The 23,102-nt window shown below is 41.3% G+C and overlaps 1 protein-coding gene across 2 annotated transcripts in view; it reads right to left on the reverse strand.

Moving 5' to 3' along the window:
• lgi2a (leucine-rich repeat LGI family, member 2a) overlaps nt 1-22,046 on the reverse strand; it is a 23,925-nt gene extending 1,879 nt beyond the window's left edge. Inside the window, exons 1-8 of one of the 2 annotated variants that reach the window (XM_030431634.1) lie at nt 21,543-22,046; nt 21,215-21,286; nt 20,198-20,269; nt 19,090-19,161; nt 18,384-18,455; nt 18,025-18,194; nt 17,713-17,877; nt 17,076-17,620 (exon numbers count right to left, since the gene is read on the reverse strand). In XM_030431634.1, the coding sequence (XP_030287494.1) occupies nt 17,076-17,620; nt 17,713-17,877; nt 18,025-18,194; nt 18,384-18,455; nt 19,090-19,161; nt 20,198-20,269; nt 21,215-21,286; nt 21,543-21,721 (1,347 nt within the window). In that variant the 5' untranslated portion in view covers nt 21,722-22,046. Of the gene's footprint in view, nt 1-15,271; nt 17,621-17,712; nt 17,878-18,024; nt 18,195-18,383; nt 18,456-19,089; nt 19,162-20,197; nt 20,270-21,214; nt 21,287-21,542 lie in introns of those variants that run through there. The other variant, XM_030431633.1, reaches the window with a different exon arrangement.
• Nucleotides 22,047-23,102: the final 1,056 nt, after the last annotated feature.

Raw genomic sequence — 23,102 nt, forward strand, 5'->3', positions numbered from 1 at the left:
TGAGTTGATGTGAAGACTGTGGTGTTTAAGCTCTAGGACAAGATAATTTTCAAAGTAGGCATGAATTTGTCAAAAATTCCGCCACACATCAAAATAACTGACTTCCTGTTGGAGTGAGAGTAAGCATCCAAATGGGTTTTTTGTGCGTCTGGTCATGATGAAGGTGCCAACCAATTTTCGTCCTTCTATGTACAAGTAGGAGGCGGGGCATCACAATAGGGGTGCTACAGAGCCCACGCGTCACCGCCACGCCCCATGACCACCACAGATCTCATCAGGGCGACTCCTCTGCATTCCTGAGAGATTTGGCCGAGATAGGAAATTGTATGAAGAAGTTATGAGGACACGATGCTTTACCGGCAAAGGATTCGAATTGCCCGCTCCACTGTGGCCAGCAGGTATGACGTAGGATAAAGATTTTTAATAACTTTTCATCTTCAAGGTCACAGGATGCTACTGAGTGACTTTGAAGTCGGTGGCGTTACATCTGTAGGAGGAGATAATTTAAGTATGAAGATTGGCAATATTTCAAATGGTGGCGAAAAGCAAAATGGCCGACTTAGTATTGATGCTGAGATTTGTTCAGGGAGACAGCCTCTACAGTTACGAGCAGTTTGGTGTGGATAGGAAATTGTATGATGAAGTTTATAAAGCCTCGATGCTTGACGGCGTGAGGAAAAAATTGTTTCCACTGCACCGCCCACTAAAGTTTTGGCGCAGCTGAATGATTTCCATAACTTTTGTTCTCAAGACATGAAGAAAATTACTGAGTTAATTTGAAGACTGTGGTTGTTTAAGCTCTAGGACACAGATCATTTTCAAAGTAGGCATGAATTGGACAAAAACGCCGCCACACATCTAAATAGCTGACTTCCTGTTGGAGTGACAGTATGGTCCCCCCAGACTTTTTTGTGCGTCTGCTCATGAGGAATCTGCGTATTGAATTTCGTTCTTCTACGCAATTGTGGGAGGCGGGAATGAACATTAGGGGGCGCTACAGAGCCCGCAGGTCACGACAACGCCCAATGACAATGCAGGATCGCAATTTTAGCCAGATGTAACATATATTCCAAATTTGGTGAGTTTTTGGGTATGTTCAGGCATCCAAAACTGCATTCAAACTTGGAGAAGAAAATTTCTGTCCTTCCAATAACAATAGGGACCTCGCAGGTCTACCTGCTCGGGCCCTAATATTAATTCACATCAACCAAGTTTAGGTCTGGTTGTGTTTGGTACAAATTATCATCTACAGTATTGGCATGCGATCATGCAAGACTAACCCCCAATTTCCACTGGATACGGGTCCGCTGCATTGCAGCTCCGCTCCGGTTTTGCTCGCCGTCTGCCTTCCGGCAATCTCCACCGGTTGCGGTTGGCTGAGGAGTTTCCTGCAATAATCACATAATCACTCACGACCGCAGTTATAGGTCTGTGTTATAAACACAACAACACGAAGTGTTTTGGACCGAAGGATTAGCAGAAGAGCTTGTGTTTGTCTCTTTTTTGAGATTTGTGCTGGGTCAACACGGAGTGTTTTATTTTGAAAAGTACAGGATGTTGTTTGTTATTTCGGTGCTTGACTTCCAGTCTGCTCCGTGCTAAATTCAGCAGAATTGCTGCGTCGTGCTCCGGCAATCCGCCAGAAATAGAAGTCCTGCGTATCTGTGCCGGAGGGCGGCCGGAGCTGGGACGGAGCTGATGCGCAGCGCAGCGGACCTCCTGGGGATTGACATATTGACTAAGTGAAACCTATCAGCTCCGCTGGCGTGGCGGAGACGCAACACAGCGGAGACGTATCCAGTGGAAATTGGGAGTAAGATGGAGACCATGGTAAACAATATACCTTGCTAGCATCAGCATGTTAGCATTGTCATTGTAAACATGTTAGCATGCTGATGTTAGCACTGAGATGAAAGCACTGCTGTGCCTTTAAGAGCAGCCTCACTGAGCCACTCTGTGGGCATCGACTCGTGTTAACACAATGCGAGCTGCTATACACAGAAATAAAAGGTGGACAATGAAACTGATGCTACCTCTCAGGTTTCCAGAAGAAGGGATGACTCAAGCATTCTTCCACTGTAGGTCTGATCTTTTGGTTCTTATGTCGATCATCCACTCGATGAGGTTCCTTTGCCACCTACATCTTCAACATGGTCCAAGCGTGTACAAACCTTTCATGCAATGTTGTACTCACATTTCAATGAAGCTATGTCGCCGAAAGGATGGTGTCCTCCAGAGAGGATGTAATAAATCAGCAACCCTGCCACCTTAAATTAACCGATCATTTGAGCAATGAATAGAAGTATTCTTCAATAGTCACTCACATTGCTAGTTTGTGATTGCTAGTGAAAACTGACCTGTACATCAGTGTTTGACTTGTATCGTATGTCAGCTTCGTCTGTTAAAGTCTCCCTGGCCTTCCAGCATCTTGTTCCTGCACTGCCTGTGCAATAAGTTGTTTGGCCTTTGAGTAACCGTCTACTGATGCCAAAATCTGCTAATCTCGCCCTCCCGTTAACATCTAGCGGACAAATCACAGATAAAGGTATAATAATAATACATTTGGAATACTGTTACTGTTCATTTCTGAATTTCTCGATTTAATTTCATTACTTCAGTACATTTTGAACTTTTCCTTACCAATCAAAACATTCTGTGGTTTGAGATCACGGTGGACAATTGGAGGATTTTGACAATGAAGCACTTTTAAACTCTCCAGAACCTGATAGACAAGTTTCTCTTTCAGCAGACCACCATCATTGTTTCTGATGCATTCTTCCAGGGTGTATTCACAAAGCTGAAGACCAAGATTTCCAAAGTCCTCATCCTCTGCAAAGTCAACGTATCGTACAATAGATGGATGATCAAGTTCTGGAAGTCGTAGAAATCCCTCCTCATTCCTCAGAACTTGATAGTTGCTTTTTTTCATTCTCTTGATAGCAACCTCAGTGCCATCATCTCTCAGCCCCAAGAAGACGTCAGTACCATCACTGCCCTCTTCTATGCGGAACTCTTCATCATTCACATACTTCATGCTCCCAACTCTGGTTACTCTGCTTCCATCAGTGCTAACCAGCTTCTGTAATTTTTCTCTCCACCTCTTGCTGATTTGTAGCCATGTGTGTGTATCTGATGACACAGTGGTGTTGGAGTGGAGTGGCTGAACATTTGAAGTTGACTCCACAACAGGAATTGATGTTGGATCAGTTGTATCACTCAAATACTTGTCATTTGGGTCTTCTTCCTTGTCTGTTTTTTCCTTCTTCTTCTTTTTCTTCTTCTTGTTCTTCTTTTTCCTCGGCCCAGGTGAGGCTGTACAGTCCTCACATTCCACGTTTGGTTTTCTGAAATAATTGTTCAGTCGTCTGAGAACTTCTTTCAGCTTGTCATTGTTGGTCATTTCTGCAGACATCAGTATGTCCTCAGGCACTGCAGTTATCCCCACTGATGTAAAGATGTCACCCACATGTTCAACTGAAAGTAAGTTTGCAATGACACCATATGTGAAGACTCTGATCTCTGAGTGGTGATGGTCCTTTACAAAAGGAGCAACTGTTTGGCATAATTTCCTAACAAAGTTCAGATCCCAGCCATCTTTGCCTTTTGTTTTCTGTGTTATCACATACAGTGTTTGCAGAACACCTTCACATACATCAGGTTTATCTTTTAAGCAAAGCTGGTCCAGTAGTTTGGGGACTAAAGCTTGTGCTTGTTCATTTGGTATTTCCTCCAGAGTACACAGAACTGCATGTAAAGTAAGAAGAGTGTGATGTACATGTTCCTGGAGAATGTTTGGAATGCGTCTGACTGCTCCTTCAATGTAGGTGTTCAGATTTCCAGTGTCCCTCAGCCATTTAATACTTCCCTGGCAGTATTTCGCTTCATTTTGCCCAGTTACATTAAAAAGAACTTCAATCATGGTCAGATGTGTCTGATGATCCTCCAACAGCATGTGACTGTAAAACGTTTTGAACACTTGTTCAGGTGTTTTACTTTGCACAGCAATTAACATATCCAGGAAATATCTGATTACAGAGCAGAATTTATCTCCTTCCGATGCGAGCTTGTGAATCATCTGACTTATTTTTTCATTGTGAGTCACATGTTTAGGATCATTGACAGATATGGGTGTTGCCAGTGCACCAGCAGAGCTGAGCACTTTCACAACATCATGTCTGTCATACATAGCAGCAGCTTGCAGTGGTGTGTGAAACTGTAGATTACATACATTTGGATTAGCTCTTGCTTCAAGCAGTATTTCTGCAAAATCAAGTGGTGCTTTGTGTAGTGAGACATAATGTAGAGGTGTCAAGCCTAGTGCTGAAGCATTGTTTGGGTTTGCACCCTGCTGCAAAAGGAAAGTAAAAATATCCCTGTTGTGAGTTACAACAGCAGCAGTCAGTGGAGTTATGCTGTCTTTACACTCTGTGCATGGGTAAATGCCATTAATGTTGTTCTCCTTTAGTAATCTTTTCAGCTTCTTGAGGTTATTGTCAATTACACACTGTATTATAGGATGTGTTTCTGTTGGAGGTGCTGGCAGTTGGAGCTGTCCGATGATATTCATTTCTTTTCTTCAGCATAACTGAAAAAGAGAAGGTTAGAATATTACTGTCACATGATCTATGAATCATATCATATTCACTTTAAATTATATTCAGAAACCTTTTTTTTAGGTGAGGTACAAATCCATCAGAAGACATTCCCTGTATCTACATATAAGTACCAGAAGTAATGCAAAATCATTTCTACAACTTGAAACTACTACACTTGTCCTAACTACTAGAATTGCTGACAGCATTAACTACGTGTTTGTTACACAGAGTGCAACACTTTTCCCTCACTGACATTAAGAATTTAAACTTCCTCCTTCAGGTCTGCAACAGGAATTAAACTTTGAATAAGCAGAGCTGTGGACTTTTCATTAATAGACTTTGGTGGTCGCAGGTACAAGGTGAAATATTGTGTTTTCGTGTAAACTTTCATTCTGATGACACCAAATAACCACAAGAGTGGAAACTGAAGGAGAGTAGGTCTACATGACTGTGTTTCTTTAAAGTGAGAACACTGATTATTTTACAATAAAATTTGAAGGTGAATGTTAAGAGACTTGTAGGAAAATTAACTTACAATGTTGAAGTAAGGTGTCCACGGCAGTATGAATTCTATCGATCAAAACTTAACATACTGTGCTTTATCTGTAGTTCTTCCTGCCTCTGACTCTCTCTGTCATGGACAGGAAAATACTGTTTGACCAGATGAATTGGGCCTCCACAGGATGTGGGAGGACTTACCCCTTTTACTCTTTTAATTCCTGAACATTAATTTGTGACTGTTCAGTCAACATGGTCTACATACTATCTACAAAGATCGTATCCAGCCTTAAAGAATACCTGCAGGCATTATTCTGGATTAAAGAATGGGGCAGGTAAAAATTAAATAAATAAATAAATATAAAGTAAATATTTGGCTTAAAAGACACTAGAGCTGAAACCATGTCAGATATATGGTGGTAAAGCACAAAGATATTTGTAGTAATGACATAGATACAACATTATCTATGAGAAAGTTTAAAACAGGCCTGTTAAAGGGATATTCCGGTGTAAGTTTAATCCATGGTCTGACACACCGTGAAACTGTGTTAGACTCTTAGAGAGATCAAGTTTGCAGACTGCTAGCTAACGTAGTTTTAGCATCCTGAGAAACGACCGCACGACAACAATACACTGCAGTAAATAGGTCCAAATATAAAACCGCCATCAAAAAGCCTCAAATAATGCTCAGAACAGCACCAAACTTCAGCAACATTAGAAATACTATTTCGAGGCATCAAACATTTGATATCATTGCTGGATTTGTCGGAAAAGATAAACAAAACTCACCTCTCCAGCTGCAGGCTCGTTGTGGGGAAGCCATGTGAGTCGATTACCGAGTGCAGTAGGGTTCCGCAGCTCAATGATGATCTTTACTGGGGCACTCTACTGCACTCGGTAATCGACTCAAAGGGCTTCCCCACAACAAGGAAGCTTCTCGGGTGGTGAGTTTCATTTATCATTTCCGACAAATCCGATGTGACAGTTTAACTGGCGTTCATTTTAACTGGCGAGGGTCCCAGATGTGCTGGAGGTGTGGTTTGAGAATCACGTCTGGAGAGGGGTCCTCGGCCATGTCCGCTAACCAGGAAAAACATTCCGATCACCCTGCTCATCGATCCAAGTCATGTATATGTGTATTAGTTTTGACGTGGCTTGAGCACTTTTATTCCACACGGAGATCCCGAGGTCTGCTACCTGCAAACAACTGTTAGACGAGCGCTACAGAGCACACAGTGACAGTGTAGGTGACTGTGACGATGCCTGTCCGAAAATACGCAACTGTCTATAAATCGTTCAAAAGTGCATGTTGTCGGTCTCATATCTTTGTCGTGAATGTCTATACTTACATACAGCTGGTGGGTGGAACACTATGAGGCATTTGTTCACGCTGAGCGTCTCGAGAGCAGCGGAGACGCTGTTCGCTGTCGCGTTGAGTGCGCAGCGTCCAGGTTAACTTGTGACACCTCCTACCATCGAGTATTTCTTTCATTCCGCGCTGCGTTCAAAGTTACTGAATGAAAGCCACCGTTCCCAGCCGCATACATCGTTAATAAGCTGAAGCCAAGGGGATATGAAAACTGTATACACTGTCATACAGCCTGCTTGCCAAACAGTCTGCAGAGTATGTTGACACCCAGCCCGAACTCAGCGGGAGGTCGGTCAGCTGTGGCAAAGCGTGAGACGCCCAGATCAACCTGTGATACAAACACCTGTACCGACCATGTATGAAATAAATTAACTAGCCTACAATAGATAAACAGTAACAATACAGAACTATATATGCAGACCTCCTTAAGTCCTCCCTGTGTTTGTGAAAATGTACCTAAAGTGGTTGCACTTAACACATATCAGCAGCCAGGATTTCAAAATCACTAAAGAAAAATGAATACAGTACAAATGATATTTCAGTCTATTTCAGTGTGAGTTAATGTTTCTTTTTTGTCCTAAGCAACACACAGCAAGCAACCCTCGGGCTTGAGCATTTATCACAATGATATTAACTCAGCATCATTCAATTAATCACAACTTGATTGAATAGGTACAAGTGTGCATGCTGCACATTTTATTGGCATCCTTTACAAAAAAAGTCGCCCTCAGTTGAGGGACGACCAACACACTCGATGTGGTACCACATGGTGCATGTGGTGCGCTCAACCTGAAAGGGAAACAGAAACAGATGTCAGATTTTGCTAAACAGGGCAGCATCAGTCAGGAAAGGGTGTGTACGAATGAAGTAGTCCAACACTGACTACACATTATTATGTATCATTATTCAAGATATTTTGACAATGTGTGCTAAATTCTTGGTTTAAAACCCTAGCTTGGGTCAGTCTTGTCAGTGTTCCTTCAGCAGCATCAGTGTCCAAAGGCAGTGCAAAGACATGCAAGTGAGTATGGTCAGTGTATCTTTTGGTCATTCAATTTTCCTTTCAGAAACGGGTATTAAAAAACTAAAAACTAGTGGTTATTTGATTTTCGTTTTAGAATATAAAACTAAAACTTGAAATACAAGTCGTTTTTCCTTTTTCATGGTCAAAAAGGGATGAGTGAATTTATAAAAATGATTCAATTTTCATTTTCTATGTCATATAACAAAAAATAAAATCACTAGAAAACAGAAACGGAAAAAGGCCTGTTTATTCATATTCTGAGACCGGATGTTGTCATTTACAGGACGGTGCTGTGTAGAAGAAACAGTAGGCTTGTAGGCTACGGCGGGGCAATCTACCGTGACACATGGACATGGAACTGCGGTCAAGCCAGCCGTCACCCCGATCTCCGTGGTCAAATCAGCTGCACTAAAATTTCGAGTGTGCAAGTATTCTCAGCATCATGGTAAACGCGGAGAAACAGCGTATTAACTTTAGGTTTTCAAAATAAAGGTATTAAGAACAGTAAGCTATAATTCGAACCAACATTTAAAATAAAATATGTTACATTAAAGTGTTTCATGAGCCCATGATGAAGAAAAAAACACTTAATATCAAGTATCTTTACTGCACCAGTAGAGACATGCCAAAATAAAAGTCCCATATTTATGCCTCCAGTTCGCATATTTGGCCATATTTGAGGTGCTGTAAAAACACATTGCTCAATATTTCTGGCTACTGGTGGTATATTTGAAATCTACAAATTTAAGACTACCACTATACTTGATATCAAGCATTTTTACTGCACGGATGTTGAGATATTCAACAATAAAATTCCCCATTTGTACCTCCAAGTGGCATATTTTCATATATTTGAGCTCCTGTAAAAACACTTTGCTCAATAATTACATGCTATGGATGGTATACTTAACTTCTACACATATAAGACTACAAGCACACTTAATATCAAATTTACTGGACCAATGTGGATAAATTCAACAAAAAAGTCCCATATTTATACCTGCAGATTCCATATTTTCATATATTTGACGTACTGTAAAAACACTTTGCTCAATAGTTCCTGGCTATGGGTGATATATCTGACTTTTACACAAGTGTTCTTACAGTAGCTCAAATATGGTCAAATATGCAATCTCCAGGCATAAATATGGGACTTTTATTTTTGAATTTCTCCTTGATATCAAGTATAGTTGTAGTCTTATATGTGTAGAAGTCAAATATACCATCCATAGCAAAGAATTACTGAGCAAAGTGTTTTTACAGTAGTTTAAATATATGAAAATATGCCACTTGGAGGTACAAATGGGGAATTTTATTGTTGAATTTCTCCACATTGGTGCAGTAAAAAATGCTTGATATCAAGTATAGTTGTAGTCTTATATGTGTAGATGTCAAATATACCATCCATAGCAAGGAAATATTGAGCGAAGTGTTTTTACAGCACCTCAAATATGGTCAAATATGCAAACTGGAGGCATGAACATGGGACTTTTATTTTGGCATTTTTCACACTGGTGCTGTAAAGATAGCTACCTGATATTAAGTGTTTTTTATTCATCATGGGGTCATGAAACGCTTTAATGTAACATATTTTATTGAATGTGGGTTCGAATTATAGCTGTCTTTTCTTAATAACTTTATTTTGAAAACCGAAAGTCCGCATTTACCATAATGCTGAGAATACTTGTACACTCGAAATTTAAGTGTGGCTGATTTGACCACGGAGATCGGGGTGATGGCTGGCTTGACCGCAGTTCCATGTCCATGTGTCACGGTAGATTGCTCCACCGTAGCCTACTAGCCTACTGTTTCTTCTACACAACACCGTCCAGTAAATGACAACATCCGGTCTCAGAATATGAATAAACAGACCTTTTTTCCGTTTCTGTTTTCTAGTGATTTTACTTTTTGTTATATGAAATAGAAAATGAAAATGTAATCATTTTTATGATTTCGCTCATCCCTTTTTGACCATAAAAAAGAAAAACGCCCTGTATTTCAAGTTTAATTTTTATATTCTAAAACGAAAATCAAATAGCCACTAGTTTTTAGTTTTTTAATACCCATTTCTGAAAGGAAAATCGAATGACCAAAAGATACACTGACCGAGTATAATGAAACTATGCATTTTCAGTAACCGTGTGATAGATAAGAGTTCACCCAGTGTTGTGGAGGTAACCCATCTAGGGTGGATCCCCATCTTCCATTTTGTTGTCGGTCAACATGAAAATTCACCGTCTTACCCACTCATCCACATCAGCCCCTGAGCTCTCCTCCCCACAAGCCCGACACAGGTCTGACAGGTCATCTGTAAACACAGACCAGAAAAAATTACAGGTATTTATATAATGTCAATACAGACACAAATGTTTCAGTGTATCTGGTGGAGAAGTACATACCAGTGTTTGTTAACAGGGCCGTTGCCATTTCCAGCCTGATGCTGTTTACACCCTGCTGGTCCACTGCGTAACTGATTATGACTCCTTGCAGGATCTGCTCTGCAAGCTGAAAAGTGACCGCTTTATATCAGAAAATGGACTTATGCTGATGATGGATTGCCAAAGACAGTCAAATTGCTACCTTGCAAACAAACACACCACATGATGTGGAGTCCAGCTGCTTCGGGTGGTCCAAGGTTGTGCAGGACCATCGTCCAATTGCCGGACAATGTTTGCGAACAAGTGCTCTACACAGACAAAACATTGATCACAGCTCATTATGTCTAACCTCAGCTCATTTAAGATCTTCACCAATTAAATGTCAATTAACTGGTGTTGAAACAACTTCAAAAGGACAACAGGACACAGATAATGTTGTAATGTGTTGCTGCCACAGTATCATCCAAAGGCAAGGAATACATTAGAGTTGACGTTTCACTCACCTTGTTATATCCCTGCAGTGGTCCACTTGTTGTTTTGTGGCCCCAAATGGGTCCACAAAGAGGGCTCGGTTTTCCTTCATATACATAATCTATGGAAATGTAAATGATGATTACAGCCATCCACTTGTACACCAGATAGTCACATGATTTGTATCCACTCAGTTAACTATTACTCACAACAAGTGTCCAGTGACCCTGATGACATACGGCCCCCGCTGCCACATCATGGTTGCCAAGATCCAGCTAAAAAAAAAAACAAAAAAAAAATACATTTTACACAGAGACATCTCAATGTATAAAATGTCACTATTATAGGAATTGGCAGACATGGCACTCACTCTTTTATACTGTTTCTGGGATCCCTGCCAGATGTCAGACATGGCAAAAGAGTCAATCATCTTCGTTCTTGTTCTCATGCAGACCAACAGTAAATATGCACTGACAATCTGTGAGTACAAGAGTGACGACGTTACACTTTGCTAACTGAGAAAAATATTCAAACAATGAGAACTTAAACAAGAGATTACTTCCGTCTCCAACTCCTTTCCTGGGGCCAGGTGCTTCAGTGTTTCAGAGAACACTTTGTATGGCCCCACCCTGGACCAGAGTGTCTCTTGACGGCCACCTGCCCATATGTCACTGATTACTGCAAGGATGAAGATCAGTGACAGTTATTTGTGAAATGCATGATTGATGAATACATAATTTAATGAATCTATACTCACAATGTTCTGTATCCTTTGCAGGTCCTGGGGATTTCTGGCAGCCTGGTGTCCCAGAGGATGTGGGTGCATGTGTGCTGTTTGTGTGTGTCTGTTGTGTATGTGATGGACCAGCCAGAGGAGAGGAAACCAACACCTTTCTTAGTTTGGCAGGGACCCTCTCCTCTGGCTGGACATGGTGCGTCAGGTGGTCTATGTTCACCTTCATTTTTTGCTTTCCCCTCTGGGACACCAGGTCTGCACTCTTCCCCTCTAGTGCGACAATTTTCAGGGGGCCAAGGAAATCTGCCTCGAGCTTGCCCCCCTTGCGTTGCTCCTGTCGTCTGTTCTTCTGGAGGACAAGCTCGCCGACTTTAAAGTTGTCCTCCTGGCCTCCATCTTCTTTCCTTTTTCGGACCTTGTCCTGACTTTTCCTTACATTTGCAAGAGCACGTCTGTGGACATCCTCCCTCATTTTAAGGCCGGCACAGGGTTCTTCCGAATTGAGGAGGCTTGTGACTTTGTGTTCTGTGACCTGTGACAAATCATGTGTAGTGGTTAGACACACGCACACACACACAAAAAAAAGGGTGAGAACTTTGAACAATCTTACTTCAAAGTGCTGTGGCACCTCTGAGGGGTACATCGCCTCCCTCCCAAACATCAAGTAATACGGAGCTACAACTCATTCCGGTATTGAAAAACAAATTATACCTCTGTATTGTTCCATTAAGTTTCTCCACAAGGCCATTGGTTTGTGGGTGATATGGGGAACAAAGGCTCCTTCCAATGCCCAGCTTTCACAAAGCTCATAGTTGACCTTCAAGTGATTAGTTGGATAAAGATGACATGACATAAGTCAGTACAGCAGTGGTTGCATACTGGGGACAAATGAGGCATCATCACTGTACCTTATTGCAGAACTCTTTGCCCTGGTCTGTTAGCAGTCTTTTAGGTGCACCAAATTTGTAAAAGAAATCAAGAATACAATTTGTCACCTCGACTGCTGTTTTGCTCTTTAGTGGGTAGGCCTCTGCCCATTTGGTGAAATAATCAACCATGACACATATGTACTGGTTGCCACCACCTGTGAGTGTAAGTTTACCCACCAAGTCCATCCCCACAAGCTCAAGAGGCTCAGTCACCTGAAAAAAAAGACAATAGGACATGAGAATGTGATCAGTGATGTGTTTGAGAGCTGACTGTCTGCCATGACTGTTTCTACCTCGATTGGGTTGTATTGCTTCTTTTCTTTAAGGGCTGCCCTCTTTGTTTGGCACTGGGGACACTGAGCAACCTGTAAGGAACCAAAAAGTCAAACTTGTCATGAACAGACACATTAGTTCAGTGGTACATCCAGCCAGTCCCAACTACATTTGCAAGAATACACATTACACTCACAAGTACACCAGGACAGGACTGTGGCAGTTGGATGTAAAGCAGGTTAAAGAAGTGTGTGTGTGAACAGCACATGTATGGACACAAGAGTCTGAGAATACCAACTCACCCATTTGCGGATGTCTTCCAACATCCCTGGCCAATAATACCTGGAGATGATGGCACTGTGGGTCTTCTCCACACCACAGTGCCCACCAAAATGACTGCAGTGGAACTCCTCAAAGATGGAGTTGGCCTCCACTGCAGTCATTACTACTTTGGCCAGGTGCTCAGAGCCATCCTTCTTCCGTCTGCAAACATAGTGCAGGTCCCCATCTGATGAGTGAGTGGTACAGTGTTAGTTTTGTAGGTAGCTAAACCAAAGCAGATTATTGTTGTGTTCAAGGGTTGATAGAACATGCATCCTTACCCTTTATTTTGAAGTTTTCCGCTCTCCTTCTGATTGTATATCGCTCCTTGGCGGTCAAACCCTCAGGATACCGACCATGTACCTTAAAGTTTACCACCTCCTCTGCAATTTTTGGCTCCATGTTAGATCATTTCAATCCTATCCTCACCTCTATATGACTATCCAAATGACTTATATACCCACAAAGGTGTGAGTTTGAAAGGCTACCAGCCAATCCCCATACTGATTTGAGTTTCTTCACCTGTGTAGTATTCTGAACAGCTGTGAATGGTGATTGCAGTACTGATACTGAATGAGTACTCAGATTACTCAGTGTTAAGACTACTTCATTAATTGTACACCTTTCTCTGACGGTGACGCTTACCTGACATCTGTTTCTCTGTTTCCCTTTCAGGTTAGGGTTTTTTACTGCAGTGTATTGTTGTCATGCGGTCGTTTCTGAGGATGCTAAAATTACGTTAGCTAGCAGTCTGCAAACTTGATCTCTCGAGAGGGAGTGTAACACAGTTTCACGGTGTGTTAGACCATGGATTAAACTTACACCGGAATATCCCTTTAAGGAAACTAAAGCATATTTTGATTAGGGTTTGGGCATTGATAATACAGATGATTACATTTTATTACCGTTTGCTTTGTAATACTATCGTTGTTACATAAAGAACAATAACTCATCTCATCACAATTTGTTATCATTTAAATGTATACGAATGAGAGAAATAGCATGCATACATATTTGGAATCATTTAGTTTTATTTCCCTGACATCAAAACTCCTCCCTTGCCTGAGCTTTATAGATAACAAAGAAGCTGATAACAGGAAGAGACAGAAGTTACTCTGGCAAAGGTTCAAAGTTGTTTGACTCTGCTGAATCTGAAGCTCCTCCTCCTGCTGTGACGCTCTGATAGCCGAACACACAATGTGGATTTGAAGCCTGCTGACTTGAAATGGGAGCAGCTGTCTTATACTGAAGCATGGAATATCATTCTACAAAGATATATTATGTAACTCTTACTGTAATGTAGACCTGTTCTTGTGGTTATAGTGTGTAAAGTAGTATTGTGTGTATGTTGGTAGTAAAATATGACGGGCACTTGTTTTTCAAAACAAGGAAATGCTGTACAATATCATCAAGCTTCCTGGGATCAAAGTAGATGTGAGCACTGAGACTGGACCACATCTGTAAAGTTGCTCTTATAAAAACAAAACAAGGAGCTGAAAGACATTAAAATGTTTCAGCCTTTCACAATAAAGTGAAACAGACTTGTGGGATTATTGTTGGCATTGCTGTTACAAAGACAGCTGACTTGCTTTTATAGTTTTACTAGTTTTATCCAATGACAACACTGATAAAATGTGAGTTTATTCATTCATTTCATCCATAATGAAGTTGTGAAAAGCAGATAAAAATTGCACCAGGCTGCCAGACCGACTGTCAGTCAGCCTCCATTCTTCCAGGAAATGTGGTGCCTGGTGGCAGATAAACTAGCATGGTGACAGTGAGATTTATATGGAGCCGATCTAAACACCAATGGTGTTATTCTTGTAGAGCAGAGCAGCCTGATGTGTGGCCAAGGGGCCAAAGTTGGCCAAGATAAGGTTTCACTTTGACGCAGATTTTTCTAGCAAAACACATATAATCACAATATAATTTGAAGGTGAGTGTTAAGAGAAATGTAGGAAAATGAACTTACAATGCTGAAGTAAGGTGTCCACTGTAGTTTGAATTCCATCGATCAAAACTTATCCTGCTGTTTCTTCCTGCCTCTGACTCTCTCTGTCACGGATAGGAAAATACCTGTCTGATGATGGGTTGGGCCTCCACAGGGAGTGGGAGGACCTGACTCTTCTACTCTTCACTTCTTGAACATTAGTCTGTGACTGTTCAGTCATCATGGTCTGCATACGTCTACAAAGATTGTATCCAGCCATAAATAATACCTGCAGGCACTATTCTGGGTTAAAAAGCGGGGCAGGTAAAAAAACTGTACATTAACAGTGAATATTTGGCTTAAAAGATGCTAGAGCTGAAACATGTTAGATATATGGCGGTAAAGCACAAAGCTACTTGTAGTAATGACACAGATATTTCCATATATTTCCATGAATAAAAATATTTTCTTGAATAAAATCAGAATTGTGAACATTGTGCATTCAACACTCAACTTATTGTGATAAACTAGAGCAAAAGGTTTGTCTCTCTCAGTTTAACATATTCATTTGAATCATCATCATACAAATATCAGCTTTTAGATCCTAATGTCCTTTGTTAATGTGTCATTATATTGTGAGATTTCCCCGTCACAAAGTAATGAATGCTTCTTAGAGAGGAGAAGATGAACTGTGACTGATAGAGCCAGAGCTCTAATGCTAATGATCAATGAATGATAAAACACATCTTACAATCATACTTTTACACATTTATTTTGATACTCAGCTGACTAAATGTACAGTATATTTTGAGAGTAACATTCAATATGCTTAAAACAAAAATCATACAAAAGAATCTGCATGTTGTAAAGCTTGCATATTCCATTAAGGTTTTTTTTCTTTGCAATACCATTCACTTTATGAGTAGAAGCACTTTTAGACTTCCTGTTTATTAGGTTTATTAAAAAGAAGTTGGCAAACACCCTTTTTTTGAATGTCATGCTCTTGCAAGCTGCAGTAACATTTTTTTTTTTTCAAAGTAAGTGCAAAGATCAGTTCAGACTTCTGTGTGACAAACAGGTAGTGGCATTGCAGTCCTTGTTTTATGTACATGTCATAGTTTGTAAGTCAACATTCAGTATTTTCAAAGAACAAAAAGACAGACTGAAAAAGCCTCTCAACTTGAGTGGATATATTTACATGAACATATTGTTTCCCTCAATTTTATTGGTGTCCGCTGACTTCTGCTGTGAGAAGCCTTTATTTATTTTCTTCAAAGTTGTAGCCTAAAAATAAAAGTTAAATATCAGTAGTCAACAACGGTGGTTCTTCTTTCAAACTTGTTAGTAGGTTTAATTCCCTGACATCACCTAAACACAGGTCATTCCCACTGAATGGATAAAAAGAGCTTCTATCTGCTTCCTCTAAAAGGTTTTCTACCTGTAAATGGGGATTTTCTTTTCCCTTCATATGTGTTTTTCTAAAAAGGCATTAGCTATATCCAGTCCTGAATATTTCACCTCCAAAAACAACAAAAAACTCCTTGTTTTAATGTTTTTTTACTGTACGCAACATAATTTATAGCACCTACAGTAACTTTTCCCACTGAACAACCTCTCTCTAAGGGCTGGGGTCTCAGCTACGATCATTAAAGGTTTGTGCTTTCAAGACATTCCCTGTATGGAAAAAGCAAAGGGGTGTGATACTTTATCACGGCCAGAGGGAGGCACTGTGGGCCCATCAGAACACAGAACCCCAGTGCTGATAAGGCAACATACTGTACATTACCACAGGGTAAGAGGACATGAGGTAAGTGGCAACCACACCTGCTTCACCCTCAGTAGTACAATGATCCTTCTCTCAGGTCCTGGTGTATATTTTTGGGGTATAAAACCATTAGCACAGGGGAGATTAAACCGAAATGTAGACATCCAAATAGATCAAATTGTATTTCAAATCTTTCCAACCCCAGGAATGTCGGCTGGATTATTAGGAGAATAACCAGCTGCCTTGTACGAGTGTCCACCCTCTTGGCTGTCCCTCTCGTTCTTTGTGAAATGGTCGTATCTCTGAAAGTCTGAGAGGCCATGAGAACAGATAATAGGACAAGGCCATTGAGAAACTGACAGAATTCCAAATACTACTTGATCCGGCTCTTATTTGTGACAGAAAACTATGTAGGAATTGATATTTGTCTGTTCATTTAGTCTGTTCCCTTCACAAATATATCTTTTGAGTGGAAGACGTTCGATTGCAGGACAGGCAATAAGGCACAGCCCCTCACAAGCTCAAGTCAATGATGATGTGCTCAAAGATCTGCGTGTTTCCCTTGAAGCTGGAGGTGAAGATGAAGTCCCTGCGGTCAGTGGAAACCACAGTGAAGGAGCGCGGCGCCTGGATGTACACCTCCTTGAAGCGCTCAAAGAGTTTCTCTTCATTATCCCACAGGTAGATCTGCGAGAAGGTGTAATCGCTTCCCAGGGCCAGGTAGTAACGTTCTTTGAAAAGGAACGGCTGGAGAATCATGGAGCCTCGAGAGGGCAAAGCCTGGATCTCTGCAAATTGTTTGGCACCCCAACGTAGAACTTTGGAGTCACCGATATAACGTGTCATAGCCAGGTAGAGTTCCTCCTTGATCCGGAAGTGCTTTACAGCTACAACGTCCTCCATGTTGGGGATCTCGCCTTGCAGGACAAACTTCTGGTTGCTTCGGCTCCACTGGTAGATCACGGGCACCTGAGAGCGGCTTGCCAAGATAAGGTGGGCCTTCCCATCCAAGTCCAAGAACTCTGCATCTGTATCGCGGTACCACTCGTGCAGCGACTGGTAGGAATAAAAGCCCTTATCGTTCCACTTGTAGAGGGTGGACAGGCCCGCTTTTGAGCTGTCAGCAATCACAAAGAACCAGTCAGAACCAATCTGGAATGCCTCGATGTCATTGGGTTTGGAGATCTTGGACACCTCGATGTCCTGGAACTTGCTGAACCTGCTTTGGTCCTCATCAAACTTGTAGATGTGGGAACCACCAAAGAGCTGGGCCACGATGACAAACACCTGGTCCTGGATGACAACGGACTTGCAGCCCACGATGGACTGACCTGGAAGGAAGGGGAAAGGATAGAAAAAGGCCAGCATGAGTGAAAAACTCAACTGGGGTACTCTGAGGCACCTCGTTGAGACGTTGTCGTACCTGTGATGTTATCATACGTCCTGAAGTTCATTTCTATGTGGTCCCATTGGAAAACCATGCAGTTGTCAGTGCTGGGGGCAGCAATGGTCACATAGACATCATTCTTATAGCTGAATGTGTCAACAGAGAGAGACTCAGATGCCACGGACTGATGGAGGACGAAATCTGTGGAGAGGCACATTCTTAATTGAAAAAGAGACAACTCCACTTTTGCTTTTTCTCCACACTTCTCTGGATGACCTAACTGAGTCACCCGACACTGATCCTAGTTAGACCAGAGGCGAGGACAGCTGGCTCAGGGTTTTTTCTCACCCGTTGAGATGCATTCGTTGTGCAGGCTGGTCATATCATTGAGTCTCTTGTCCTTCAGGTCCTCCGGTCCGGCACACACGACATCCGACACCGTGGCATTGGTGTTCTTCAGCCACGTCATCAGCCACTTGGCACGGCAGTCACACTCAAAGGCATTGCCTCGCAGATCCCTGCAGAGGAGAGGTGCTGTATGTCATTACAGAGAACCAAAGAAGACGGGCCGGAGGACACATTCATAGTCAAAAAAGGATGAAGAAGATATTTCTTCACTCTTAACGTGTCAGCATAAATTCTTGACAGATCAAACCAGAGGACATTACACAGTTTTTCTAGCACTTGTAAGTGATTGACGAACTTACAGCTCTATGAGTGAATCCAAGTCAGCGAAGAGGTCCCTGGGCAAAGCTTTTATGTTGTTGTTTGCCAAAGACCTAGAAACAACAGCAGAGAATCAAAACAGGAAATAGCGCAATTAGGAATACCATAATCCCACTACAGGACAACGGAAAAACATGATACACATGTTGTGCAGAAGTCAAAATAATGTCTGGACAACTCAAAAATGAAAACTGAATATCATTCTTATAGACAATATATTTCCATCAATGTTCAACACAGTTACCCTTAAAGGAACAGTTCACACAAAAATGAAAATTCAGTCGTTATTATTATCATCAGTCATTTTTCAGGATTCTCAAATCAGTTTTGGATCTCCAGGCTTCTGAAGACGTTAATGAGAGAGCTGCATGGAGTCAGTTTATGTTTTAGTTTTTTTCCAGTCCGCATCTACTTCAGTTATTCAGGAAGAATGGCGAGAAGCTGTTTCCATGTGGTGCCCCACAAATATTTTACAGACTACGAAACATCACTTGTCAGCAGCCTAGGGTGAGTAGGCAATGATTGAAGTTTCACTTTTGGGCCAACTGTTCCTTTATTCCTTCATAAAACAGTTAACTGTTAAACATCATTCACACGTCAATCATATTGACTTTAAGCAAATAAATGTCACCAAATAGGCGTTTCAATAGTCTTTCTTTGGAAATTATTTTAAAGATTGGAACCTACAAGTGAGTCAAGTCCCTGAGTCCTCTGAAGGCATATTTGGACGTGGTCTCTATCTTATTACTCTCAATGAACCTGTGGAAGAAAAAGCATGTTATTATTTATACATGAATAATATTATATGTAGCTAAAGTAATCCTACTTTAAGAAATATAGTACATACACATACTAAGATCGAAATCAGCACCTGTTTCTGCCATCAACATCAAGTCACAACTTCTATTTCAGATTCTGCATCATTTAGTGCAGTTTTAACAAAAGTGAAATGCACATATTTTTGTAAATGTTATGCACACACATCTGTATTTGTTTAATGAACGGTTGCAACAACTATTAGACGTTTAACTGGCTCAATTATTTGGGGATAAAGAGGCACTATGGAGTTCAACTTGGATTATAATATTACCAATATTAATGAGGTAATAATACAAACTCAGTAATATTAATCCTTTCCATATCTGAATAAACAAGCTGTTCTCAGAGGAAAATAAGGTGCCAAGAACACTGTTTGAAGCTAGAAAGGTGGCAGGGTCTGCCACATATAAACAGAGTAAAACAGTATAAAGGTCAATTTGTTTATTCAGTTTATCAAGTCATGAAAACGGAGAGAGTTCATTTAGTTTGTTTAGGCATAAAAATCAGTCAATTAAGATCTTTCTCTGCTGATTAAAATTTCTTCCATAAAAATACATAGAGCACCTTTAAGATCAAATCTTTTTGTTTGGACGACTTCCTTTTCATTAAAAAAAATATATGGCAAATTTTAGTCCAGTCAGGCTTAAGGAAATGTAATAAATAACACAATTGTACAAACTATTTTGTTGACAAATGAGGCGATTCTGTTCATACACAAATTGAACCACTGGAGGGCGTACGGTCGATACATTCCTGCCTCAACCACTCACTGAAAGACCAACAGCCAACCACATAACCTCATGTGCATAACAGCAACCCTGAAAAACTATTTTATTATGTGGGCTTGAATTGTGCCATTTAATCCAGTTACAACTGATTAAATTAAGGGTGCAGAAGTGCTGTGTGGCCAAAGCGATGAGCAATTACACCAATTCACTGAATGCCTTTGTAGAACTGAAACAATAGAGGAACTTACAGATACTCCAGATGTGGAAGGCCTGAGAATGCATCATCCCTTACAGTTGTGAGAGAATTGGAATTCAAAAGCCTGGAATGAATAATAAGAGACATTAACAGATGCTGGCTGCAAACACGACACACCATTTTAGGCTTCTGTCTTTGTAAGATTGTTATTTAGCGAACAAAGTCCACTCAGTGAGCTTAATAGAGCTTAATGCTCTGAGCCCAAACATGACACATGTTATAATATCACCATATTTGATGGTCTTTATCACCATTCAAGGACGCAGTTGTACACATTACCGAACAAACTGCAAAAGACAAGTAGCATGTGAAAATATCCAGTTTTAAGGGGGGAATGGTTAGAAAAAGGAAATACTGAGCTGCAGTCTCAACACAATATGCATCTAGCTGGGTACTCTGTAGGTGCATATGTGCATGAAAAACTGTGTATATTGTTTTATTACATTCTTATGTGAGTGTTTGTGTAGCACAAGGAGGCTCAATGAGTCATTTCACTGCACAACCCTGTAAACGAACCTTGATCACTTGAGATCATCATGCATGTTACGGCTCTGCTCTGTATCTGCCACGCCTTTGTTTAGGCTGGCGTCACAGTGGAACACTGATGGGCCCTGGGAGGTACGTTATGGTACAGGACTGCAATGAAAGCTCAACACTTGAGATTTCCATTATGTTTTTCCAGGTGTCCAACACTTTTAACTGCTTATTGCTTTGACATGGACCAAGCAGAATTCAACAAAATGCTTTTCTGTGTTAAGGAAGTTGGTTAATGGACATGCATGTGCCTCAGGTGGATAAAATCCTTCATTAATTAATGGTTAGTTTGATATTTCTGTCTGACCAGTAACACTTATAGGCCACGCAGTCATGAAAGACATATTTGAGATAAGTTTTGAATCTATCTGCGTGCATTGCTCTGTCCCACCAGGAGCCCCTGGCTCGATGAGGGCCCAAACTCATCAAAGCCTTATAATAAAGATGCAATAACATGCAGCTGAAGTGCTCTTACAGTAGCTGGAGAGATGGCATGTGAGCGAACATTGCCTCCTTGACCTCGGAGAAAGTCCCATTGACGATACTCCTGCAAGGGGAGAAGCAGAGAGATAAATGTGGAGCTCTGCAAAGCAAAATGAAATGCTGAGAAGTGATTAACCGGAGGAGGAGGAGAGGAGTCAGGACCGCATCGCCTTGCAAACACCAGCTCTCATTACGATGCTGTGCGTTATAATACACAGAGTGGAATCAAACTTAATGAGCCCGTATTGCTGCACATGCATGAATTGTCTACACATCTATCGTCTGGTGAGAGAAAACCATCATATACAGAGGCTACTCACAGAGAACTGATGTCGTAGGGGGTGATCCTCGGGACATAGGAGGACCCGACGCAAATGATAGACTCCCTGGAGCAGCTGCATGTTGAAGGGCATCGGAAAGCCTTCTTCAAATGACCCGGCTGAGACAGGAAGCACAGCGACACACAGAACAATGCCCAGATCTTGAGAGTTGGCAGCATCTTTCTTGCCGGGCTCGCATGTGTGAGGTTTGCTGAGGAGCACCGATCGAGGCAGATGGCACCGCGCGTTTACACCCTGCACCATGAAATGCTGCACTGGCTCCCTGACATCAGCAAATCAGCTGCAGCTCCGCTCCGTCCACTTTAATTATTTATTAAGTCAGAGCTCCAGTCGGAGGGCTGTTGGTTAAACAGCCACGCACTATACACCGATTTACAAAAAAGAAGAAGAAAAAGAAAAAAACCCAAAACAAAACCATAGGAGGCGTTATGTGGCTGCCGCAGAGGATCTGGTACCTGAACGCCTCACGTGCAGTTGATCAAAGCACGTAAATGTGACGATTTTTAAAACATATTAGGCATTTATATACTTTGGTTCCAATATATGAGCAGATAAAACGAGCCCTTTCAATCATGCATTATTTAGATTCCATAAATACATGTCCAGTGACGTCAGCTACACAAACATATATGCATTTTGTTTCCATTGTATGACATAAGTGGACACACACGCAGCTGAATTCTGGCGTTCACAGTGAGAGCTGTCTGTATGAAGCCGAGCCTCCAGGAGGTGATTCTGGTTCTGTTACATGGGAACATTTACTGTCACTGACACACGGTGGGCTGTACAGGACCCCTCCTCCATACAGAGGCTGTCTGAGGCGCATAGCTGCAGCACCATGGACAGCGCCTCTGAGGCGGTCTGTGCAGAGCAGCGCAGCTGTACAGCGGCTGTCTGACTGCTTACAGTCACATACACACAGTGTGTTTGCAGTATATGCACAGGGAGTTCTGGACTTCAGAGAAAAATCCTCCATTATCCTTCTCATAAAACTTTCGAATAAAATATATCCGCCAGTAAAGAAAAGTTTTAGACTGAACATATTTAACAGAAGCCCACAGGCCTCTTTGATCTGACTGTAATAATGAAATACAATAATAGCACTCTGTCGTACTTTAAAGCTTCTATTTGGATTTGATTGCAACGCGTGAATAAATCACATTTTATTATTGAATCGTGTAGAGGGCTTACAAGACCCCACAAACTCATGAATCCAACATGCATTTTTAAAAAGAAAGAACAACAATTCACACACCGGTTGAACAAAAACAAAATTCACAGATCACTGACACAACATGATTCTGATCAGATGGGACGTCTTGCCTCAACATTTCAAGTTGTTCGCCATCATCTAGAACATTCCAGGGCCATTTTCCAAAAATGGGACATTCTTAAATCATCACAGTAGGTATCATATGAAAGAAAATGGGACTCCCTTTCCACTTTACCAAATCTTGCAGTTCTTATTATCGGTTTTCCTCTCGAATATTTCTCTGTCTGCAAACTTCAACAGGCAGGTCAGGTTCTGACAAGATCATA

The sequence above is a fragment of the Sparus aurata genome, chromosome 10, assembly GCF_900880675.1.
Source record: "Sparus aurata chromosome 10, fSpaAur1.1, whole genome shotgun sequence".
Classification (NCBI taxonomy): Eukaryota; Metazoa; Chordata; class Actinopteri; order Spariformes; family Sparidae; genus Sparus; species Sparus aurata.